At 54.3% G+C, this 24,831-nt stretch overlaps 1 protein-coding gene and 2 long non-coding RNA genes across 5 annotated transcripts; all 3 read left to right on the top strand.

The window, feature by feature from the left end:
* The first annotated feature begins 1,263 nt into the window (after positions 1–1,263).
* On the top strand, positions 1,264–2,803 carry LOC127470065 (uncharacterized). Its single transcript, XR_007904161.1, has 6 exons — positions 1,264–1,401; positions 1,485–1,536; positions 1,667–1,790; positions 1,911–1,951; positions 2,034–2,088; positions 2,165–2,803. It is a non-coding gene; the product is annotated as an uncharacterized LOC127470065 (long non-coding RNA).
* A 1,002-nt stretch (positions 2,804–3,805) lies between these two features.
* Positions 3,806–15,587, top strand: LOC127470060 (uncharacterized). Its single transcript, XM_051785129.1, has 8 exons — positions 3,806–4,276; positions 5,085–5,123; positions 6,921–7,020; positions 7,590–7,603; positions 7,993–8,094; positions 13,453–13,552; positions 14,202–14,271; positions 14,947–15,587. Exons 2-8 carry the CDS (start codon positions 5,097–5,099, stop codon positions 15,248–15,250), a joined length of 717 nt encoding a protein of 238 aa, XP_051641089.1. The 5' UTR covers positions 3,806–4,276; positions 5,085–5,096; the 3' UTR covers positions 15,251–15,587.
* Positions 10,602–13,244, top strand: LOC127470061 (uncharacterized). Of its 3 annotated transcripts, none has more exons than XR_007904159.1 (5): positions 10,602–10,787; positions 11,541–11,644; positions 12,190–12,263; positions 12,368–12,467; positions 12,951–13,244. It is a non-coding gene; the product is annotated as an uncharacterized LOC127470061 (long non-coding RNA). The 3 variants fall into 3 exon arrangements; XR_007904158.1 differs by having other exon boundaries at positions 10,609–10,787; positions 11,606–11,644; positions 12,190–12,259; XR_007904157.1 differs by having other exon boundaries at positions 10,609–10,787; positions 11,606–11,644.
* Positions 15,588–24,831: the final 9,244 nt, after the last annotated feature.

Raw genomic sequence — 24,831 nt, 5'->3', positions numbered from 1 at the left:
CCCCCAGTCCTAGCCCAGTGCCACCAGTGCTCCCAGTCGCCCTACTCTCATCCCAGTCCCTTCCCACTTCTCTCAGTGCACGCCAGCACAACCATTCCTTCCCAAGTGTCCTACTGCAGTGCAACCAAGTCCTTCCCCAGTTTGCCCAGTCCCAAACCAGTTCCTTCCCACTGGCCCCAGTCCCATCCCAATTCCCTCCCCGGTGATCCCAGTCCCATCCCAGTGGCGCCCCAGTGTATCCTAGTGCCTCCCCAGTGCCTCTCAGTCCTATCCCAGTGCCTCCAGTCCCTCCCCAGAGAATCCCAGTCCCAGCCCAGTTCCCCCAAGTGCCCCCAGGGCCTCTCCAGTGCCCTTGGGCCCGGCCCAGTCCCTCCCCAGTGCGTCTCACTCCTATCCCAGTGCCCCCAGTCCCTCCCCAATAACCCCCACTCCCATCCCAGTGCTCCCAGTCCCCCCCGCCCCCCAAAAATCTCAGTCCCACCCCAGTATCTCCACTCCCAGCCCAAATCCCCCCAGTGCCCCCAGTCCCTCTCCAGTGTCCCCAGTGCCATCCCCATCCCTCCCCACTGCCCGCAGTCCCTCCCACTGCATGCCAGTCCTTTTCCCCGATGCATCCCACTCCCTCCCTAGAACATCCAAGTCCCATCCCAGTTCCCTCCCCAGTGCCCCTGACCCATCCCCAGCCCTTCCGTGACCACAGTCCCTCCCCAGGGCATCCCGGGTCTTATCCCCTGTGCATCCCAGTCCCATCCCAGGCCCACTCCCCAGTCCCCTCCCCAGTCCTGCCACAGTCCCCTTGCAGTCCCTCCCCAGTCCAATGCCAGTCCCTGCAGTGGCTTTCCCATTGCTCCCAGTCCCTCCCCAGTGCATTCCGCTCCTTTCTCCCATGCATCCCATTCCCATCCCAGTACCATCCCAGTTCCCTTCCCAGCCCCCTCGCAGTCCCTCCCTGCTCCCTCCCCAGTTACCCCAGTCCCAGCCCAGTGTCACCTGTGCTCCCAGTCCCACCCCAGTGCCCCCACTCTCATACCCCCAGTCTCTCCCCACTTCCTCCAGTGCAACCCACCACCTCCTTTCCCTCCCAAGTGTGCTCTTGCAGTGCAACCCAGTCCTTCCCCAGTTTGCCTAGTCCCATCCCAGTCCCTCCTAAGTGATTCTCAGTCCCTCCCCAGTCCCTTCCCAGTACAACTGAGGCCACTGGAGAGGCCCTGGGGGCACTTGGGGGAACTGGACTGGGACTGAGTTCTCCCTTGCTCAGTGGAAATGAGTTCTTTGAAGTGGTTAAGGTCTCAGAGACCATGTGGGTGACCTGACTAACCCTTTGTTTTTTGTTGTTTTTTTTCAGATAAGTGGACACAGTGTACCCCAGACCGAGACAAGTTGAAGCAGCCTAGGAAGAAGGTTGTCTTGGGTGTTGGATGAAGGATGGCAGTTTTAGCCATAGGAGTCCTTTACCTTGTGCCTTTTTGTTTTTTATTTTCCAGATGGGGCCCAAGCGGTCTCGAGGGGTAGCAGCTCAGCAAGGAGACGAGCGAGGTGAGAATTTTACTCCCCAACCGAATTTGGAGTTAGTTTTAGGATGTTGTCTAGTTGGTCAATCTATGCATATATGTTGTAACTGCTTAATTTTTTTTTCCATACATAACCCTTTGCCCATCTGCTGAAGGTGCCGAAGGTCCATCCTATAAGAGGTCAAGCTAAAGGAGCCCGAGATAGCCAGTATGAGGCAGTACGTCAGCACAAGCCTCCATGTCTGGGTTGTCTTGCAGCGGCTGTCTGTCCACTTCACGGTGTATAGCAATGCTTCAGCCTGCAGTCTGATGGGGTTTAGAGGTTTTTGGCTTTCCTTGTGAGCAATCCCTAAATGTTTGAGAGCTCAGTGTTTGAGCATTTACCCATTTCATTTGCAGGGGCGATCTTGGGAGCAGCTGAAGAGAGAGGAGCCTTCTAGGTGAGTTGGGGAGGCAGCAGGAGGAGCGGGGATTCACTGCAGCTTTAGAGATGCGTTCGAATTTTGTGTCTCACTCACTCAGGTATCCCGGAAGGTGACAGCCACAGTGTTGGACTCCGGTCAGGGTCTCGGTGATGGTGAGTAGGGGGATCACTGGGGTTCGAGCTCCCTGCCACACAACTCACATATCGCTTATGGTTTTCTTTCTTGTAGTTGACTCCGAGTAACCTCGTGACTGCAGGAACAACCTCACGATGGGGCGACTGACTCAGATTGGTCGTCTTGAGCTGTCCTTGTCTGCAATCTCCGAGTTTTAAAAGGATGAGCAGCGAGGCACAGAACTTTAGTGATGGCAACAGCCATCCGGGTAACGTTTGGAAGCGTCCAGGCATTGGAGGTGAGTCGGGGATGCAGAAGGAGGATCGGGGATGCACTACAGCTTTAGAAATAACCTCTATTGTTTTCTTGCTTTTATTTCTTTTGCTCTCTTCTCCTGATTTTAATTCTCTTAGGCTCTTCTTCTGATTTTAATTCTCTTGGGCTCTTGTCCTGATTTTAATTCTCTTGGGCTCTTGTCCTGATTTTAATTCTTTTAAGGCTCCTGTCCCGATTTTAATTTTTTTAAGGCTCTTGTCCTGACTTTAATTCTCTTAGGCTCTTCTCCTGATTTTTTTTTTTTAGGCTCTCTCCCGATTTTCATTTTTTAAGGCTCTTCTCCTGATTTTTATTTTTTAAGGCTCTTCTCCTGATTTTTATTTTTTTAGGCTCTTGTCCGGATTTTTATTTTTTTAGGCTCTTCTCCGGATTTTAGTTTTTTTAGGCTCTTCTCCGGATTTTAATTTGTTTAGGTTCTTCTCCTGATTTTAATTACTCTTAGGCTCTTCTCCTGTTTTTTTTTTTTTTTTCAGGCTCTCTCCCGATTTTCATTTTTTAAGGCTCTTCTCTTGATTTTCATTTTTTTAGGCTCCTCTCCTGGTTTTATTTCTCTTAGGCTCTTCTTCTGACTTTAATTCTCTTAGGCTCTTCTCCTGATTTTTATTTTTTAAAGGCTCTTCTCCCGATTTTAATTTTTTAAAGGCTCTTCTCCTGATTTTAATTTTTTTAAGGCTCTTGTCCTGATTTTAATTCTCTTAGGTTCTTCTCCTGATTTTAATTCTCGTGGGCTCTCCTCCTGATTTTTATTTTTTAGGCTCTTCTCCTGATATTCATTTTTTTTTTTTTTAGGCTCTTCCCCTGATTTTAATTCTCTTAGGAGAAGAGCCTAGAGAATTAAAACCAGGAGAAGAGCCTAATTACACCAGTAAATTTTCAAACCGCTCAGCAATTACAAGCCAATTATCCGATTTCCCAAAAGAACTACATCAACAAATACGGTTATAAAACAAAAAAAAGGCAATAAGTAAAAAATCGCATAGCAACACTGCCATCTGGTGACACAGAAAAAGAATTGCACATATATCTGATATGAAATACTGCCACCTGCTGACGGAAAGCAAAAACTGCATTGAAAAAATATTAAACAACGCATGCACAGTCGTTGGCAAGACGCCGGCGATCACGTGGTAAGTAAGGGCAGGCAGGAGAGGGACCGGCGACGCATGCGCAGTGGCTCTCGTGCCGGTGCAGCGCTCCCTGCTCGAGTTAAGGGCCGGTTCCGGCGGCAGAGCGGGACTCGCGGTCTCCCGTCTCTCCCGGGGTGTGGGGGGGGGAATAACGTGAAGATTTCTTGGAGTGAAAGCGCAGAAATTAGCGAGGAGGGACGCTAATTTGGGTAAAGTCGGTCACCGGAAGTAGAGAGCGACCGGAAGTCCTTCAAGGCCCCGGCCCAGAAGTCCGCCAAGCCCACAGTAAAGATGGCGCCGCCAGGACCGCCACGACCACACTAAAGATGGCGGCGAGAGGCCCCCTCACCTCAGAGAGGCGTTTATCCTGTTGCCTGACCTCCGCCGCGACCCGGACCCCCGCCCCGCGCCCGCAGCGCCGTCTCGCCGCGCCGCTTCCCGCTGCGGGGGTAGGGCGGGGCGCTCGGCGGCGCCGGGCGCGGGCGGCAGGTTCGTGGGCGGCGGCAGGCACTGGCGCGGGCAGCCCCCGTCTCAGGACCCCACGCGCCCACGCCGCGCCGCGCCGCGCCGCGCCGCCCGCTCGTCCCGCTCCGCTCCGCTCCCGCTCCCGCTCCCGCTCCCGCCCCCGCCCCCGCCCCCGCCCCCGCTCCCGCTCCCGCTCCCGCTCCCGCCGTGCCCTGGAGATGCTATCGGGGCTGCGCCGCCGCCTTCCCCCCCCCGGAAGCGACCCACGCCGGCAGATCCGACGGAGATCGGCCCCGGGGTAAGCTGGGCGCGTCGGAGGGGGGGCACGGCCGCTCTTCTGCCTCTCCGGCGGCCATCGGGGACTGCCGGGGAAGCGACAGGCAAGTTGCTCGCCTCTGCGGAGAAACTTGCACCTGCGTGCCGCCGCAGGGGAGGGTTCGGATGTGCCCTGGCATTGCACACGCACCACACCCCCCCGCGGGGAGGGTCTCCGCTGCCGGGAGAGAGAAATCCTTTGGGAAGCTGGGCTGGAAACAGCAACTCTGTGAATTGCTCAGCTTTTTCTAGGCAAGGGCAGGTTTTAGGGAAGAAAGGCCCGTACGCGCGAAAGGCGCCGCGGGTCTCGCCAAGGGGGGGGGGCGCGCGGCTGCAGCGCCGCGCGCGGCTGCAGTGCCGCTCCCGGCCGTGTCCGCCAGGCGGCGACTGTGAGGCAGGGCCCGGCGCTCGGCGGCGCTCTTGCAAGCGACGCCCCTGGCAAAGCGGCGCTGCTTGGGCACTGCCGGCCTTCCCCCGGAGTGCCCGGGCTGGCCCAGCACCTGGCCAAACCTCTTAGGGAAGAGGCAAGGAACAACTGCGCTTGTTCTGCCCTTTCTTTAGCCAGGGACTGGAACACAGACAAAATCAAGGGGCTCTTGGACCTGTGCAGGCTCCGAGCATTTTGCAGCCTTCCTTAGCAGGGCATTCTCACCCTCTGAAAAGCTGAAAGGCTTTAACATCTGGAGACGCGCCTGCAGCTGTGCAGATTAATGTAGTTTCTTTTAGGAAACGAAGGGGAGGTTTTCCTGTTGTGAGCCTAAATACCGAGTCTACTCTGCTTTTTCAATCAGGTGACGAAGCTTATGGAAAAAAAGACCAAAGGCCTCGAGGTGAGTACGTTCTACCGAGTTCTGCTTTTCTGGCATCGTTTTGGGAAAATCCCGTGAAATTCTAAAAAGCTTCTCTCCGTGTTTTCTAGTTGTTTTTTTCAGCCTTGGTGTAAGTTTCATGTAGAAAAGGGCATAGAATTATTAGAACAGACAAACTAGACTTTCTCGGGAGAGATGGAAGAAAAGTCTGCTGATTCCAGTTCTGCTTTTCTTGTCTGCCCTTCGACTGTAATTTTCTCTCCCCTGCTGTTCAAATAGGCAGCAGTTAATTGCTCTGCTGAAGAGTTTGCTGTCCTAAGTGTCTGTCAAATTGGTGCCTTCAACTCAAGATAGCACCTGCTCCTTAGTTACAAAAAGTTCCTCACAGGAAATGTTCAGGCGTGCCCAGAAATCTCCTCGCTGTTTGTTTGGGAGAACAGGGTTTTCTCCTCTGTAACAGAACAGTCGTGGCATTTGCTATGGAATGCTGGTGGCAATCTAGTCAGAAGAGGACCCCGTGCTTCACTAATTTTCCCTTTTTGTTGTTGGGGGTGACTTCTTCCCAGGCATGTTATTCTTGACCCCCCGGGGCAAGCGGAGGTGTCAGCGTCAGGAGCCATCCTAACTGAGGCCCTGGGAGGTCAGTGCTTTTTGTGTGACTGGACGGTGAAGCTGTCTGTAAGAATGCCCTGGCTATGGCTCAGTGTAGTCCTAATTAAGGTGTCTTTTACTCTGTGTTCCCAGGCTCCCTCTTTTCCTTCGGTCGCCGTGGGTGTGCCGGACGCCTCTGGCAGGACTAACCCTGTGGCTTTTCTGTCCAACGTGCTGTGCTGCGTGTGCCTGCAGGTAAGAAAAGCTGGGAGTGCAGTCCCTCTGCTTTGATTGCTGTGTCTCTTTGGGAGTGATTTTGGAGGGGAATCCCAGAGCGATTTGGTTTGAAGGGGACCTTCAAAGGCCAGCCTGTCTTCCGTGGGCAGGGACACCTTCCCCTCTCATCCCCGGTTGGATGCTCCAAGTCCCATCCAGCCTGGCCTGGAACACTTGCAGGGATCCAGGGGCAGCCTCGGGTTCCCTGTGCAGTGTGCTCTGCTATCTCTCCACTGGCATTGTGAAAAATGTTGTCAGCACGTTTTGTGTGACGATGGTGAGCGGGACCTGGGTGAAAATTGGGGTTCTCTGAGGTGCAGAGGGAAAGAATTCTCCTTTGAAGTCCAATGTAATTCAGTTTTGCACGAGTCTTGTCTGCCTTATGTTTGAATTGCTTTCTATTCTAGGCAGTTCTTTTAAATTAAACTTTTGTGTCTCCCCCCCCCCAGTATCTTGTACAAGACAAAGCTACCTTTCCTCGTGGGAACGGACTGGCTGGGCTTTGGCAATCTGGCCCCTCGAAAGACTAACGTGACCTCTTCCAACAGGGGAAGACTTTCTGGTAAGCGGCGCCAGAAAGAACTGGAGTTTCTGGAGAATAAAAGCTGGAAGCGTGCCCCTGAAAATCCCCAGCCCTGGGTGGTCAGTGGTCTGACTTGCACGGACCGGTGGCCTTGGCCAGGAGCGGTCCTGCGGGAAGCGCCTTTGCCCAGGCTGTAATTTTAATTTCCCTTGGATGCTTGGCAAAGCCCCTCTGGGTGAGCCCCAGTGCCTGGCAGGAGCAGAGTGGGCTTCCAGGGAGGTATTCACCTGGTCAGCGTCAGGAACCATCCTACCTGAGGCCTCGGTGAGTGCTTTTTGTGTGACTGGACGGTGAAGCTGTCTGTGGGAATGACCTGGCTATGGCTCAGTGTAGTCCTAATTAAGGTGTCTTTTACTCCGTGTTCCCAGGCTCCCTCTTTCCCTTCGGTCGCCGTGGGTGTGCCGGACGCCTCTGGCAGGACTAACCCTGTGGCTTTTATGTCCAACGTGCTGTGCTGCGTGCCTGCAGGTAAGAAAAGCTGGGAGTGCAGTCCCTCTGCTTTGATTGCTGTGTCTCTTTGGGAGTGATTTTGGAGGGGAATCCCAGAGCGATTTGGTTTGAAGGGGACCTTCAAAGGCCAGCCTGTCTTCCGTGGGCAGGGACACCTTCCCCTCTCATCCCCGGTTGGATGCTCCAAGTCCCATCCAGCCTGGCCTGGAACACTTGCAGGGATCCAGGGGCAGCCTCGGGTTCCCTGTGCAGTGTGCTCTGCTATCTCTCCACTGGCATTGTGAAAAATGTTGTCAGCACGTTTTGTGTGACGATGGTGAGCGGGACCTGGGTGAAAATTGGGGTTCTCTGAGGTGCAGAGGGAAAGAATTCTCCTTTGAAGTCCAATGTAATTCAGTTTTGCATGAGTCTTGTCTGCCTTATGTTTGAATTGCTTTCTATTCTAGGCAGTTCTTTTAAATTAAACTTTTGTGTCTCCCCCCCCCCAGTATCTTGTACAAGACAAAGCTACCTTTCCTCGTGGGAACGGACTGGCCGGGCTTTGGCAATCTGGCCCCTCGAAAGACTAACGTGACCTCTTCCAACAGGGGAAGACTTTCTGGTAAGCGGCGCCAGAAAGAACTGGAGTTTCTGGAGAATAAAAGCTGGAAGCGTGCCCCTGAAAATCCCCAGCCCTGGGTGGTCAGTGGTCTGACTTGCACGGACCGGTGGCCTTGGCCAGGAGCGGTCCTGCGGGAAGCGCCTTTGCCCAGGCTTTAATTTTAATTTCCCTTGGATGCTTGGCAAAGCCCCTCTGGGTGAGCCCCAGTGCCTGGCAGGAGCAGAGCGGGCTTCCAGGGAGGTATTCACCTGGTCAGCGTCAGGAACCATCCTACCTGAGGCCTCAGTGAGTGCTTTTTGTGTGACTGGACGGTGAAGCTGTCTGTGGGAATGACCTGGCTATGGCTCAGTGTAGTCCTAATTAAGGTGTCTTTTACTCTGTGTTCCCAGGCTCCCTCTTTTCCTTCGGTCGCCGTGGGTGTGCCGGACGCCTCTGGCAGGACTAACCCTGTGGCTTTTCTGTCCAACGTGCTGTGCTGCGTGTGCCTGCAGGTAAGAAAAGCTGGGAGTGCAGTCCCTCTGCTTTGATTGCTGTGTCTCTTTGGGAGTGATTTTGGAGGGGAATCCCAGAGCGATTTGGTTTGAAGGGGACCTTCAAAGGCCAGCCTGTCTTCCGTGGGCAGGGACACCTTCCCCTCTCATCCCCGGTTGCTGCGAGTCCCGTCCAGCCTGGCCTGGAACACTTGCAGGGATGGGGCAGCCTCGGGTTCCCTGTGCAGTGTGCTCTAATAGCTCTCCACTGGCATCGTGAAAAATGTTGTCAGCGTGTTTTGTTGGATGACGGTAAGCAGGACCTGGGTGAAAAGGACATTCTCTGAGGTGCTGGGAGAAGGAGGACTCGTGCGGGCAGCTCCAGAGACAGCGGGAACGGGAGCGTGCTGCGGAGGAGGGAAATTCCAGGGGGTGGGTGCCGAGAAATTTGTCCTTCCCTCGCCCTGTGCTCTGCACTTAGCAATGGGTTGAGTGCAGAAGTTTCCTGGGGACCCTGGGAAATGATGCTGGGTCTGCTAAGAAAAGTGGGGCCAAAGGAGCAGGACCTGGGTCTGCCAGCGTGGGAGAAACAAGGGACGGGTCATCCTCTGCCTCCAGGAGGGAGGGCAGCAGGAAAGGCCACGGACTAAAGCACTGAAGTGCCGTTCCCCAGGGAGCCCCTGCCCAGCACTGAACTTGCTTCTGCACTTGCTGTCCCTTTCCCAGCGGAGCCGAAGCGTCGGGTGCGGCTGCCGGGGGGATGGAGCTGCCAAGGCCAAACTGGGAGGGTGTTTGCGAGGGAAGGGGGTAGAAGGAGCTCTTGATGTGCTTTTTTTACTTCTTCGTCCCACAGAATTGCCACGAGAGGAAATACTTCAGAGGGGCTTCCCTCCAGATAAGCCCTGAATATGCCTCCAGGAGGTTTCAGCGGGGAGGAAAGGAGCTGTGGAAGAAAAGCAGCCTAAAAAGAGCCAGTGGGGATCATCAGGTTTTCCAGCCAAGAAGAACAAGGAGAGAGATGGGGGAATGGGATTCCAATTCCTAATGATTTGGTGGGTGCAGGAATGATTTGTGTGTGTTTTCCAGTCCCTTTGGATTCCTGAGATGATTTTAAAATGATGGCTTTAGCAATCAACTAAATCGCAGGTGTTGTTTTTGAGAGGAAATGATGCCAAATAAATGCAGAGTTTTGGGTCAGTTTTGGGGATGATTTGGGTCAGTTTTTGGGGTCAGTTTGGGGTCATTGTTTGGGGTGATTTGGGTCAGCTTTTGGGATGATTGGGGTCAGTTTTGGGTCAGCTTTTGGGATGATTGGGGTCAGGTTTTGGGGTCAGTTTTGGGTCAGCTTTTGGGGTGATTTGGGTCGGTTTTGGGTCAATTTTTGGGGAGCACTGGGTGTTACTGGGGGTTGTTGGGGAGCACTGGGTGTTACTGGGGGTTGTTGAGGAGCACTGGGTGTTACTGGGGTGTACTGGGGAGCACTGGGTGTTACTGAGGGTTGTTGGGGAGCACTGGGTGTTACTGGGGAGCACTGGGAGAGAAAATGAAAAATAAAGAGAATAAAAAATAAACAAAACAAAGAAGGAAATATAAAAAAGAAAGGAAAATTTTTAAAAAAAAAGGCAAAAAAACTAAAAAGGAAATAAAATGAAAATGAAATAAAAGAGAAAGAGAAAAAAAAAAAAAAAAAAAAAAAGAAACCCCTTGTTGGGCACCCCGTTTCCTCTCCTCCCCCCCCCGAACCGTAAATTGCGGGGTCATCACCCCTAAAATGTGAGAAGGGGACCCCGAAATGTGGGTGAGGGAACCCCAGGGAGCCGGAAAAGTGGAGGGGGAGCCGCAGTAAGAAAGCGAAGCCGGGCGGTCGGGCGGCGGGGTGGGGGGGCAAGCCAAGGAGGCGACGCCGGCGCATGCGCAGTCGTTGGCAAGACGCCGGCGATCACGTGGTAAGTAAGGGCAGGCAGGAGAGGGACCGGCGACGCATGCGCAGTGGCTCTCGTGCCGGTGCAGCGCTCCCTGCTCGAGTTAAGGGCCGGTTCCGGCGGCAGAGCGGGACTCGCGGTCTCCCGTCTCTCCCGGGGTGTGTGGGGGGGGAATAACGTGAAGATTTCTTGGAGTGAAAGCGCAGAAATTAGCGAGGAGGGACGCTAATTTGGGTAAACTCGGTCACCGGAAGTAGAGAGCGACCGGAAGTCCTCCAAGGCCCCGGCCCAGAAGTCCGCCAAGCCCACAGTAAAGATGGCGCCGCCAGGACCGCAACGACCACACTAAAGATGGCGGCGAGAGGCCCCCTCACCTCAGAGAGGCGTTTATCCTGTTGCCTGACCTCCGCCGCGACCCGGACCCCCGCCCCGCGCCCGCAGCGCCGTCTCGCCGCGCCGCTTCCCGCTGCGGGGGCAGGGCGAGGCGCTCGGCGGCGCCGGGCGCGGGCGGCAGGTTCGTGGGCGGCAGCAGGCACTGGCGCGGGCAGCCCCCGTCTCAGGACCCCACCCGCCCACGCCGCGCCGCCCGCTCGTCCCGTTCCGCTCCGCTCCCGCTCCCGCTCCCGCCCCCGCTCCCGGCCCCGCTCCCGCTCCCGCCCCCGCTCCCGCTCCCGCCCCCGCCCCCGCTCCCGCTCCCGCCGTGCCCTGGAGATGCTATCGGGGCTGCGCCGCCGCCTTCCCCCCCCCCGGAAGCGACCCACGCCGGCAGATCCGACGGAGATCGGCCCCGGGGTAAGCTGGGCGTGTCGGAGGGGGGGGCGCGGGCGCTCTTCTGCCTCTCCGGCGGCCATCGGGGACTGCAGGCCGGGGAAGCGACAGGCAAGTTGCTCGCCTCTGCGGAGAAACTTGCACCTGCGTGCCGCCGCAGGGGAGGGTTCGGATGTGCCCTGGCATTGCACACGCACCACACCCCCCCGCGGGGAGGGTCTCCGCTGCCTCGGGGACCCTGTCTGTGCTGCCGGGAGAGAGAAATCCTTTGGGAAGCTGGGCTGGAAACAGCAACTCTGTGAATTGCTCAGCTTTTTCTAGGCAAGGGCAGGTTTTAGGGAAGAAAGGCCCGTACGCGCGAAAGGCGCCGCGGGTCTCGCCAAGGGGGGGGGGCGCGCGGCTGCAGTGCCGCTCCCGGCCGTGTCCGCCAGGCGGCGACTGTGAGGCAGGGCCCGGCGCTCGGCGGCGCTCTTGCAAGCGACGCCCCTGGCAAAGCGGCGCTGCTTGGGCACTACCGGCCTTCCCCCGGAGTGCCCGGGCTGGCCCAGCACCTGGCCAAACCTCTTAGGGAAGAGGCAAGGAACAACTGCGCTTGTTCTGCCCTTTCTTTAGCCAGGGACTGGAACACAGACAAAATCAAGGGGCTCTTGGACCTGTGCAGGCTCCGAGCATTTTGCAGCCTTCCTTAGCAGGGCATTCTCACCCTCTGAAAAGCTGAAAGGCTTTAACATCTGGAGACGCGCCTGCAGCTGTGCAAATTAATGTAGTTTCTTTTAGGAAACGAAGGGGAGGTTTTCCTGTTGGGAGCCTAAATACCGAGTCTACTCTGCTTTTTCAATCAGGTGACGAAGCTTATGGAAAAAAAGACCAAAGGCCTCGAGGTGAGTACATTCTACCGAGTTCTGCTTTTCTGGCATCGGTTTGGGAAAATCCCGTGAAATTCCAAAAAGCTTCTCTCCGTGTTTTCTAGTTGTTTTTTTCAGCCTTGGTGTAAGTTTCATGTAGAAAAGGACATAGAATTATTAGAACAGACAAACTAGACTTTCTCGGGAGAGATGGAAGAAAAGTCTGCTGATTCCAGTTCTGCTTTTCTTGTCTTCCCTTCGACTGTCATTTTCTCTCCCCTGCTGTTCAAATAGGCAGCAGTTAATTGCTCTGCTGAAGAGTTTGCTGTCCTAAGTGTCTGTCAAATTGGTGCCTTCAACTCAAGATAGCACCTGCTCCTTAGTTACAAAAAGTTCCTCACAGGAAATGTTCAGGCGTGCCCATAAATCTCCTCGCTGTTTGTTTGGGAGAACAGGGTTTTCTCCTCTGTAACAGAATAGTCGTGGCATTTGCTATGGAATGCTGGTGGCAATCTAGTCAGAAGAGGACCCCGTGCTTCACTAATTTTCCCTTTTTGTTGTTGGGGGTGACTTCTTCCCAGGCATGTTATTCTTGACCCCCCGGAGCAAGCGGAGGTGTCAGCGTCAGGAGCCATCCTAACTGAGGCCCTGGTAGGTCAGTGCTTTTTGTGGGACTGGACGGTGAAGCTGTCTGTGGGAATGACCTGGCTATGGCTCAGTGTAGTCCTAATTAAGGTGTCTTTTACTCTGTGTTCCCAGGCTCCCTCTTTTCCTTCGGTCGCCGTGGGTGTGCCGGACGCCTCTGGCAGGACTAACCCTGTGGCTTTTCTGTCCAACGTGCTGTGCTGCGTGCCTGCAGGTAAGAAAAGCTGGGAGTGCAGTCCCTCTGCTTTGATTGCTGTGTCTCTTTGGGAGTGATTTTGGAGGGGAATCCCAGAGCGATTTGGTTTGAAGGGGACCTTCAAAGGCCAGCCTGTCTTCCGTGGGCAGGGACACCTTCCCCTCTCATCCTCGGTTGGATGCTCCAAGTCCCATCCAGCCTGGCCTGGAACACTTGCAGGGATCCAGGGGCAGCCTCGGGTTCCCTGTGCAGTGTGCTCTGCTATCTCTCCACTGGCATCGTGAAAAATTTTGTCAGCACGTTTTGTGTGACGATGGTGAGCGGGACCTGGGTGAAAATTGGGGTTCTCTGAGGTGCAGAGGGAAAGAATTCTCCTTTGAAGTCCAATGTAATTCAGTTTTGCACGAGTCTTGTCTGCCTTATGTTTGAATTGCTTTCTATTCTAGGCAGTTCTTTTAAATTAAACTTTTGTGTCTCTTTCCCCCCCCCCCCCCCCCCCAGTATCTTGTACAAGACAAAGCTACCTTTCCTCGTGGGAACGGACTGGCCGGGCTTTGGCAATCTGGCCCCTCGAAAGACTAAAGTGACCTCTTCCAACAGGGGAAGACTTTCTGGTAAGCGGCGCCAGAAAGAACTGGAGTTTCTGGAGAATAAAAGCTGGAAGCGTGCCCCTGAAAATCCCCAGCCCTGGGTGGTCAGTGGTCTGACTTGCACGGACCGGTGGCCTTGGCCAGGAGCGGTCCTGCGGGAAGCGCCTTTGCCCAGGCTGTAATTTTAATTTCCCTTGGATGCTTGGCAAAGCCCCTCTGGGTGAGCCCCAGTGCCTGGAAGGAGCAGAGTGGGCTTCCAGGGAGGTATTCACCTGGTCAGCGTCAGGAACCATCCTACCTGAGGCCTCGGTGAGTGCTTTTTGGACGACTGGACGGTGAAGCTGTCTGTGGGAATGACCTGGCTATGGCTCAGTGTAGTCCTAATTAAGGTGTCTTTTACTCCGTGTTCCCAGGCTCCCTCTTTTCCTTCGGTCGCCGTGGGTGTGCCGGACGCCTCTGGCAGGACTAACCCTGTGGCTTTTATGTCCAACGTGCTGTGCTGCGTGCCTGCAGGTAAGAAAAGCTGGGAGTGCAGTCCCTCTGCTTTGATTGCTGTGTCTCTTTGGGAGTGATTTTGGAGGGGAATCCCAGAGCGATTTGGTTTGAAGGGGACCTTCAAAGGCCAGCCTGTCTTCCGTGGGCAGGGACACCTTCCACTGTCCCCGGTTGCTGCGAGTCCCATCCAGCCTGGCCTGGAACACTTGCAGGGATGGGGCAGCCTCGGGTTCCCTGTGCAGTGTGCTCTAATATCTCTCCACTGGCATCGTGAAAAACGTTGTCAGCGTGTTTTGTTGGATGACGGTAAGCAGGACCTGGTTGAAAAGGACATTCTCTGAGGTGCTGGGAGAAGGAGGACTCGTGCGGGCACCTCCAGAGACAGCGGGAACGGGAGCGTGCTGCGGAGAAGGAAAATTTTAGGGGTTGGGTGCCGAGAAATTTGTCCTTCCCTCGCCCTGTGCTCTGCACTTAGCAATGGGTCGAGTGCAGAAGTTTCCTGGGGACCCTGGGAAATGATGCTGGGTCTGCTAAGAAAAGTGGGGCCAAAGGAGCAGGACCTGGGTCTGCCAGCGTGGGAGAAACAAGGGACGGGTCATCCTCTGCCTCCAGGAGGGAGGGCAGCAGGAAAGGCCACGGACTAAAGCACCGAAGTGCCGTTCCCCAGGGAGCCCCTGCCCAGCACTGAACTTGCTTCTGCACTTGCTGTCCCTTTCCCAGCGGAGCCGAAGCGTCGGGTGAGGCTGCCGGGGGGATGGAGCTGCCAAGGACAAACTGGGAGGGTGTTTGCGAGGGAAGGGGGTAGAAGGAGCTCTTGATGTGCTTTTTTTACTTCTTCATCCCACAGAATTGCCACGAGAGGAAATACTTCAGAGGGGCTTCCCTCCAGATAAGCCCTGAAGATGCCAGGAGGTTTCAGCCGGGAGGAAAGGAGCTGTTGAAGAAAAGCAGCCTAAAAGTAGCCAGTGGGGATCATCAGGTTTTCCAGCCAAGAAGAACAAGGAGAGAGATGGGGGAATGGGGTTCCAATTCCTAATGATTTGGTGGGTGCAGGAATGATTTGTGTGTGTTTTCCAGTCCCTTTGGATTCCTGAGATGATTTTAAAATGATGGCTTTAGCAATCAACTAAATCGCAGATGTTGTTTTTGAGAGGAAATGATGCCAAATAAATGCAGAGAGAGAGCATGGAATCATCCTGGGATCCTGGAGTGGTTTGGGTTGGAAAGGATCTCAGGGATCATCTGCTTCCACCCCCTGCCACAGGCAGGGACACCTTCTAATAGACATCCAGCCTGGCCTTGGCCACTTCCAGGGATGGGGCAGCCACAACTTCTCTGTGCCAGGACACCTCCCCACCCTCCCAGGGAAGAATGTCTCCCTTATGTGCAATCTTTCCCTTTCTTCTCTGCAGGAAGTGGGCTGGGACAAGGGAATTGGCTCCCACGAGGCCGAGGATCAGAGCGGGCTCTGCACAGGGGACGACTTCCACTTCCGAACGGGGAAGGGCACCTTCGTGCCCACCCCTGGCAAACTGGGACAGAGTAACATCTGCCTGCAGCTGGCTGGAGTTCCCATTGGCTCTGGGCTTTCTGTCCACGGGCCGGGGATCATGGCCAGAGTCCTTCAAACCTGGGGAACAGTGGCCTTCCCACCATCCCTGCAGCCCGTCCAGGCCAGGATGCTGCCCATCGGCCCCTGATCGCAGGTGGATGTAGAAGTGATGGTGTTTAGGGAATGCTGATTGTATTTCCCTGACTTTAGCCATGTGGTCATTAAAAAGAGAAAAATAACAAGTCTATGGAAATCCCCTGCACTTGGGAGCTTGCAGCGCTCTGGATTAAACTTGGCTCTCTAACGTTAAAACTGTGGGCGAGGGGCGGTGGCCGAGCAGGGCCAGCGGCGGGGCCGGACGGGGCCGGCCCGGGGGTCCCTTCCCCGCGGGGTCGCAGCCGCGGGACCCGCCCCCGCCCCGCGCGGCCCCTCCCGGCGCGCCCCGCCCGTCCTTGGGGGCTGCGGCCGCTCCCGGCGCTGCCGAGGCTGCCGGGGAGGGACCGGCCTGTGCTGGGGGCACGGGGGTTCGTTCCTTGTGTTCGAGTGCGGCAGCGGGAGCGGCGCTGCGGGGCGGGACGGGCGGGAGGGGCCGGGGGAGGGCGGGGAAGCCGTGGCGGGGCCCGGGGGCTGCAGCTCTCTGGCTTCCCGACTGGCTTTGCAGACATTTGCCACCTTTAGAGGAGGCACAAATCCCCGCGGAGCTGAGCAAGGGGTGGGGGGAGTGCAGCGAGCTGGGGCGGGGCTGTGACCAGGGCAGCGTGTGCGCAGTCCCCCAAAACCAGCCCGGAACAGCCCCGGAGCCCAGAGCGAAGCGCCGCGGGATCGCGCCGGCCCCGCCCCTAGACTCGCCCAGGCCCGCCCCCCGGCTCGCGCCGGCCCCACCGCCCGGCCCCGCCCTGCCCGCCCCCAAGAACCCCGCCGTCCCTGCTGCCCGCCTCGGTCCCCTTGTCCCGGGTGAGCTCCCAGACGGGCCGTGACCGCGGAGCTCCCACCCGCCCTTCCCCGGCTCCAGCAGCGCCTGCCGGGGCTGCGGCGGGAGGCGCGCTGAGGGAACGGGGAGCGGGGCCGCGCGGAGGGGCGGGGTCGGGCTGAGCGGGCGGGGGGGTGCCTCAGGGCCAGGCGGGCTGGGATTGGGCGGAGGCGCTCGAGTGCTGATTGGGCAGCGCTGCCGGCCCGCGGTATAGAAGCGTCGGCGGGGCGTTTAGTGGCCGGCTGTGTGAGGGCGCGGCCCAGCTGCTGCCCGGGCTGCGGAGGTGAGAGCGCCTTGTCCGCTGGGTTTATGGACCGGGGGAGCTGGGGGGCGTTTAGGTGCGCGTTGTGCTGGGCAGCGGGGGCCGGGTAAGCCCGTTACCTGCCGGGTAACCCCGGGGAGAGCCGTGGCATGGCTGTGGGGCCTGTGCTCTCTGGGTGTCTCAGGTTTTGCTTTGAAATTCCAAACCCTTTCCCCGTGCAGGGTTATGAGGCAAAGACTGCTTTAACTTGGTTTTTTTGTGCTACGTTAATGCTTTTTGCTCGTTCTGTGTCCATTTGCAGCCTCGCTCGTGGTTTCCCCTGGTGTGGAGGCTAGTTGTGCTTCCTACTGGGAGAGAGAACGGCCTTGGGAAGCTGCTCCATGACCCACAGCTGTGCTGAGCCCGGGAGTCTGTCCAGGTAAGAGCAGGGCTTATACTCCCAGTGAGGAGCTGGGGTTTGCTGTTGGAAGATAGAATGTGCCCATGCCTTTAAATGCAAGGACAGGCAGAAGCTGGGAGGGACCCTGAGCAGGTTTGGTGGAGGTTTTGGCCTCCAAACCTCCAGGTTTGGAGGCCGCCATCTTAAGTGTGGCCTCGGCTAAGTTCCGGTCCTGGTGGCGCCATCTTGAGTGTGGCGTGAGGGCGGACTTCTGGGCCACGGTCGCCATCTTTGGTGTGGTCTCGGCACAGTTTTAAAAGACCTTGACTGTGGGGGAAGTGTCCAGGAAAAATGATTCCTTTTTTGCAGGGAGGCAGTTTGCAAGGACAGGTGGGTTGCTGTGCTCTCTAGCAAAAATACTCCCCTTGGGATGTCCAGGGTGAGGAAATGTTGGCCACGTGTGGGCTGGAGAAAAGGTGTGTGGGTGCCTGAGTGTGACAGCCGTGGGTGTGCAGGAAGGGGGTTCTGGTGCCATTGGAGCTGCCAGGGAGCCAAAAAGGGCACAGTTGTCTGAAAAAGGCAAAATGTTTTAGCCTCTGTTGACACCTGTACCAAAGGAGATGCAAATTTTCCCTTTCTCATCTGCAGACTTCACAAAGCTCCCCAGGAAAGGAAGCTTTAGATTCATTCCCAGCTTTATGCTAAAGGTTTCCTTCCTCCTGTCTCAGCACCCTTTCTGCTGTTGGGAGAGCACAAGGTGGATGGAGAGGATCCCCAGGCATCTGCAGGCACAAGGGACTCATATAACTGCGATTTTCCTATGCCCCTTGTGAAAGGGACTTTCAGGATACTCTTGGGAATGTGCCAGCTCTCCTGCTGAAGCTTTTCTATGGAATATTTGAACACAAAGAGTAAAACTAAAATCAGGTCTGTTCTGGAGTATGTTACACTTGTGCAAAGCTCCTTTCCTCTGTTTATTTTCTGTTCTGGAAAGAACAATCTGGGGTTCCTGGGCAGTTCCTATTGAGTGATTCCATGAAAATAATTTTGTACTGAAAGGGGAAAGGAGCTGTCTGTGGAAGGTCAGATGTGCATGATAAAAGCTTTATGCTTTTCAGACAGTAAAGTCTTAAAATATATAGCAGAGCTATATATGGCAATGGAGAGGATTACACTCAAATGCAAGGTTTTTAAATTTAATAATTTTGTGTGCTGTGTCGGTAAGGTACTTTTGTAATTTGTTATCTTGTTTTCTTTTCCTTAGGAGCCTTGCGTCTTTTGAAATCTCCTGATCATTTCAACTGCAGCTTGGTATTTTTTCACAAGTGTTATCCCATCCCGAGGTGAAGCTGCTCTGTGTTGAGGATGGCTACAGACACCTAGGTTTGCAGGTAGTCAGTGGGGAGTTACAGCCCAGAGATGGAGCAAGGGCTTGGGTGTCAGCTTAGGAATTGCCAGGGGTGTTTTGAAGGTAGTATGGGTGGAAAGCAGTGTCCAGGAGCCCCCTAAATGCCTGTGAAGGCATCCACTGACTTTTCAGATGTGCCACTTAAGTTTTCCTCTCGTTCACCCAGATATTCTGCGTGATTACAGCTGCAGTCTTTGGCTGCAGGCAGTGACCCTGGGTGGTTTGCCTAAAGAGAAGGGAGACTCTTTGAGCTCTCCCCATATATCTGGGTGACTTTAGTTAGGGTTTCTTTACCATGTCAGAGGGACGGGGTGTAAAGCAGAGTTGAACAGAACAGAGGCCAGAGGAGCAGAGCAAGAAGGTGGGTGGTCACCTGACATCAGCACAAAGACGTGGCTTTTGGCTCCACGTTTACTCGCTGTGTTAAGGATTTTGTTGTTTGGGTTTGTTTTTTCTTTGTTTTCAGATGCAGAGCCCTGGCCCCAGGAGGCTCTAGGCACCGGAGGGGAGGTGATCTGGGTGAGTCCCGGTGAGCAAGGTGAGCATTGACTCCAGGACAGAAGTAAATGGTCTTTTACAGGTGTTGTGGTGAATCTGTGCACATGCTTTGTTTGTTGTGTTTTCCAGGGGTTCTGCCACCTTCTAACAGACAGTCCAGTGCTTCAGGGCCCCTGCTGGTAAGAGGTCACTGTGGAGGAGAGGTAGGTAGGAGCTACCCCAGGAAAGCCATCCTTTCAGGCAGTATCTCAGTGTGTACATTTGCCTTTGGCTTTTTTACTTTGCAGAGAATGTGTGCAGCCTCAGAGGGCCACAGCCACCTGCCAGTTAGGTTTGATGGTCTTCAGCTGTCCTTGTGAATAATCTCCTAGTACTACGAGGGTCATCAATTAAGGCTGGACCTTTTCCAGTTGCAGGTGCCATCCAGCCTGTGTTTGGCAAAGGAGGAGCATTGAGGTTGAGTCGGGGAGGTAGCGAGGAGGTGCTGGGGTCTCCCTTACTTTCAAACACACCACGTAACTTTTTTTCTCACTCCCCTAGGTACGGCACACGGTGACGGCAGCAGCCTCCGACTGGGGTCGGAGCCAGTGGCCCGAGAACCTCTCAGCTCAGGGGATGGTGAGTAGCCAATTGCGGGGTTATCTCCCACGTGCTGCTGAACTCTTGTCTCAATTCCAGTTTTCTTTCTCGGAGCCGACCGAGTCAGGGATCACAGGACCCTCTGAGCCAGCCAGGTGTCCTTCCTTTACATGGAAGATGGATTCACATCCCCGGCTGTGGGAAAGATAAGTGGAGGACTAGCACCTGGAGAGGGGATGAGAGCTGGGTCCAGTTTTATGGTTAGGAGGGAGGGATTTTCAAATGAGCACAGGGGAAAGGGTCTGCCCTAAGAGGCCCTTGGCACACATAGGAGGAGCAGTTTACTTTTCATCACTGGAGTAGAATGTGCAGGGCAGAGGTGTTCAGGTCTGTGTCGTGTCCTTTGTCCAGTCTGTGTTTTGTGTCTTAAAATTCACAATCATGGTGTCCTTTCTCAGAGTTCTCTCTCCTCATTGCACCAGAGCACTTGTCGGGAAATGTGTCCTTGGAGTTTGTGTTGGACCTGGAACTGCTCTGCCCTGCAGTGTAGACTTGGGGGTAGGTGGAGTAGAAAGGAGACTTTCCAGTTAACCTGTGGATAGGCTTAGCCACTGAGGGCAGGGCCTTAAAGTTAGGTCAGTGTTTGTTTGTGCAGGCTGTCTTTGGACCCCAGATGGCTTGTCTAAGGAGAAATTAGAATTGCACAGCAGTTAAGGTCCCTCCATCTATATGGCTGACTTTGGTAACTCATTTCTATGCAGTGTCAGAGGGACTGGATGTAAAGCAGAGATAAACAGAAGAGGCTGGAGGAGCAGAGTCAGAAGGTGGGCTCTCATGTGAGGTCAGAGCCAAGACATGACTTTTGGCCCTAGGTTTACTTGATCATTTGGATGGTTTGGTGGTTTAGTTTTGGTTTTTTGTGGTTTTTTTTCAAGATGCAGAGCCACCGGCCCAGCAGACGATAGGCACCAGAAGGAAGGTAAACCTGGTGAGGAAGGTGAGCAGGGACTGCAGGACAAAATTAGATGCTTTTTTGCAGGCGGTGTACTTGTGGTGAATCTGTGTACATACTTGTTTTTTTGTTTTCCAGGCAGTGCACCGACTTCTGACGTACAGTCCAACGTGATGGGGACCCTGCCTGTAAGAGGTCACGGTCAAGGGGTGTCAGACAGAAACTGCCATGGGGGCAGCAAACTCTTGGGCAGTATCTCAGTACTCACATTTGCCTCTGGGGTTTTTTTGCAGGAGATGTAGACAGCCTGACAGGGCCGAAGCCAACTCACAATGAGGAGATGGACACGGTTTGGCCCCGGAGCTGTCCTTGTAGGTAATCTCTGAGTGTTAAAAGGATCAGCAATGAAGCACTGAGCTTTTCTGATTGCAGGTGCCATCCGGGTAACCTTTGGGAGCAGATGAGCATTGGAGGTGAGTCGGGGGGGGAGACAGGAGGAGCAGGCAGCTTTAGAAATGCCTTCTAATTGTTTCTCTCTCTCGCTCAGGTATCCCAGAAGATGATAGCACATTGTCCAGGTCTGGTCAGAGCCAGTGACATGAGGACCTGCCTCGGTGCCAGTGAGTAGAGGGATTGTCGGGGCTGGGGCCATGTGCCACACTACTCAGATATGGTGTCTGGTTTTCTTTCTTGCAGTTGACTCTGAGTACTCTCATGACAACAGGAACCTCTGAGCCAGCCCAGGTGCCCCTCCTGTGCATTGAAGATGGATTCACAGCCCCAGGTCTCGGAAAGATAAGTGCAGGGCAAAGACCCAGAGAGGGGTTGGGAGTCGGGGCAAGTATGTGCATTGCCCGGAGGGATTTTTGCAATTAGTATGGTGCAATGGGTGTCCTGTAGCAGGTTATTTAGAGACCTCAAAGGAAGGACTTACTTTGTATCATTGGATTCCCGTGTGCAGGGCAGAGCAGTTCCGGTCTGTGTCACGTCCTTTGTCTCCTCCATGTTTGTGTCCTTCGTCTCTTAATTGTGTCACATGGTGTGTGTCATCACAGGTATGGGGTGTCTCACTTGGGGTCAGCCTGGAACTGCTCTGCCCTGCTACGTGGATCAGTGGGTAGATAGAATATTACTCAGTCTCACATCAACATGTCAGTTCCCTCAGACAGTCGAACCGATGGCTGTACGGTCCTGCCGGATGGAGCAGGTGTCCACAACTCATGTGCAATCATTATAGCTGAGTGTTGTGGAGCTGATGGTACTTGGACAGCAGGGCCTTGAAGCTGGGTTGTCATTTGTATTCTTGTATGCTGTGGTCAGAGTTCTCACTCGCTCAGTGGAAATGAGTTCTTTGAAGTGGTTAAGGTCTCAGAGACCATGTGGGTGACCTGGCTAACCCTTTGTTTTTTTTTTTTCTTTTCAGATAAGTGGACACAGTGTACCCCAGACCGAGATGAGTTGAAGCAGCCTGGGAAGAAGGTTGTCTTGGGTGTTGGATGAAGGATGTCAGTTTGAGCCATAGGAGTCCTTTATCTTGTGCCTTCTTGGTTTTTATTTTCCAGATGGGGCCCAATCGGTCTCAAGGCGTAGCGGCTCAGCAGGGAGACGAGCGAGGTGAGAATTTTACTCCCCAGTTGAATTTGGAGTTAGTTTTAGGATGTCATCTATGCGGTCAGTCTCTGCACATATGTTGTAACTGTTTAATTTTTTTTCTCGGCGATGCACAATCCTTTACCCGTCTGCTGAAGGTGCCGGAGGTCCATCCTATAAGAGGTCAAGCTAAAGGAGCCCGAGATAGCCAGTATGAGGCAGTACATCAGCACAAGCCTCCATATCTGGGTTGTCTTGCAGCGGCCGTCTGTCCACTTCACAGTGTGTAGCAATGCTTCGGCGTGCAGTCTGATGGGGTTTAGAGGTTTTCAGCTTTCCTTGTGAGCCATCCCTAAATGTTTGAGAGCTCAGTGTTTGAGCATTTACCCATTTCATTTGCAGGGGCGATCTTGGGAGCAGCTGAAGAGAGAGGAGCCTTCTAGGTGAGTTGGGGAGGCAGCAGGAGGAGCGGGGATCCACTGCAGCTTTAGAGATGCCTTCGAATTTTGTGTCTCACTCACTCAGGTATCCTGGAAGGTGGCAGCATATTGTCCAAGTCTGGTCAGAGCCAGCGACACGAAGACCTGCCTCGGTGCCGGTGAGTAGAGGGATCATCGGGGCTGGGGCCACGTGCCACACTACTCAGATATTGTGTCTGGTTTTCTTTCTTGCAGTTGACTCCGAGTACTCTCAGGATGACAGGAACCTCTGAGCCAGCCCAGGTGCCCCTCCTCTGCATCAAAGATGGATTCGCATCCCCGGCTCTCTGAAAGATAAGTGCAGGGCAAAGACCCAGAGAGGGGTTGGGAGTCGGGGCAAGTATGTGCATTGCCCGGAGGGATTTTTGCAATTAGTATGGTGCAATGGGTGTCCTGTAGCAGGTTATTTAGAGACCTCAAAGGAAGGGCTTACTTTGTATCATTGGATTCCCGTGTGCAGGGCAGAGCAGTTCCGGTCTGTGTCACGTCCTTTGTCTCCTCCATGTTTGTGTCCTTCGTCTCTTAATTGTGTCACGTGGTGTGTGTCATCACAGGTATGGAGTGTCTCACTTGGGGTCAGCCTGGAACTGCTCTGCCCTGCTGCGTGGATCAGTGGGTAGATAGAATATTACTCAGTCTCACATCAACATGTCAGTTCCCTCAGACAGTCGAACCGATGGCTGTACGGTCCTGCCGGATGGAGCAGGTGTTCACAACTCATGTGCAATCATTATAGCTGAGTGTTGTGGAGCTGATGGTACTTGGACAGCAGGGCCTTGAAGCTGGGTTGTCATTTGTATTCTTGTATGCTGTGGTCAGAGTTCTCACTCGCTTAGTGGAAATGAGTTCTTTGAAGTGGTTAAGGTCTCAGAGACCATGTGGGTGACCTGACTAACCCTTTTTTTTTTTTTTTTTCTTTTCAGATAAGTGGACACAGTGTACCCCAGACTGAAACAAGCTGAAGCAGCCTGGGAAGAAGGTTGTCTTGGGTGTTGGATGAAGGATGTCAGTTTGAGCCATAGGAGTCCTTTATCTTGTGCCTTTTTGTTCTTTATTTTCCAGATGGGGCCCAATCGGTCTCGAGGTGTAGCGGCTCAGCAGGGAGACGAGCGAGGTGAGAATTTTACTCCCCAGCCGAATTTGGAGTTAGTTTTAGGATGTCATCTATGTGGTCAATCTCTGCATATATGTTGTAACTGTTTAATTTTTTTTTCTCGGCGTTGCACAACCCTTTGCCCATCTGCTGAAGGTGCCGAAGGTCCATCCTATAAGAGGTCAAGCTAAAGGAACCCGAGATAGCCAGTATGAGGCAGTACATCAGCACAAGCCTCCATATCTGGGTTGTCTTGCAGCGGCCGTCTGTCCACTTCACAGTGTGTAGCAATGCTTCGGCGTGCAGTCTGATGGGGTTTAGAGGTTTTTGGCTTTCCTTGTGAGCCATCCCTAATATTTGAGAGCTCAGTGTTTGAGCATTTACCCATTTCATTTACAGGGGCGATCTTGGGAGCAGCTGAAGAGAAAGGAGCTGTCTAGGTGAGTTGGGGAGGCAGCAGGAGGAGCGGGGATCCACTGCAGCTTTAGAGATGCCTTCGAATTTTGTGTCTCACTCACGCAGGTATCCCAGAAGGTGACAGCCACAGTGTTGGACTCCGGTCAGGGCCTCGGTGATGGTGAGTAGGGGGATCACTGGGGTTCCAGCCCCGTGCCACACTACTCAGATATTGTGTATGGTTTTCTTTTTCACAGTTGACTTCGAGTACTCTCATGACAACAGGAACCTCTGAGCCAGCCCAGGTGCCCCTCCTGTGCATTGAAGATGGATTCACAGCCCCAGGTCTCGGAAAGATAAGTGCAGGGCAAAGACCCAGAGAGGGGTTGGGAGTCGGGGCAAGTATGTGCATTGCCCGGAGGGATTTTTGCAATTAGTATGGTGCAATGGGTGTCCTGTAGCAGGTTATTTAGAGACCTCAAAGGAAGGACTTACTTTGTATCATTGGATTCCCGTGTGCAGGGCAGAGCAGTTCCGGTCTGTGTCACGTCCTTTGTCTCCTCCATGTTTGTGTCCTTCGTCTCTTAATTGTGTCACATGGTGTGTGTCATCACAGGTATGGGGTGTCTCACTTGGGGTCAGCCTGGAACTGCTCTGCCCTGCTACGTGGATCAGTGGGTAGATAGAATATTACTCAGTCTCACATCAACATGTCAGTTCCCTCAGACAGTCGAACCGATGGCTGTACGGTCCTGCCGGATGGAGCAGGTGTCCACAACTCATGTGCAATCATTATAGCTGAGTGTTGTGGAGCTGATGGTACTTGGACAGCAGGGCCTTGAAGCTGGGTTGTCATTTGTATTCTTGTATGCTGTGGTCAGAGTTCTCACTCGCTCAGTGGAAATGAGTTCTTTGAAGTGGTTAAGGTCTCAGTGACCATGTGGGTGACCTGGCTAACCCTTTGTTTTTTTTTTTTCTTTTCAGATAAGTGGACACAGTGTACCCCAGACCGAGATGAGTTGAAGCAGCCTGGGAAGAAGGTTGTCTTGGGTGTTGGATGAAGGATGTCAGTTTGAGCCATAGGAGTCCTTTATCTTGTGCCTTCTTGGTTTTTATTTTCCAGATGGGGCCCAATCGGT

This window comes from Manacus candei, unplaced genomic scaffold, assembly GCF_025592945.1.
Source record: "Manacus candei isolate 608988 ecotype Guabito, Panama unplaced genomic scaffold, ASM2559294v1 h1tg000003l, whole genome shotgun sequence".
In the NCBI taxonomy this organism is placed as follows: Eukaryota; Metazoa; Chordata; class Aves; order Passeriformes; family Pipridae; genus Manacus; species Manacus candei.
The sequence above is the reverse complement of the archived record's forward strand: the minus strand, read 5'-3'. Positions and strand labels throughout refer to the sequence as shown.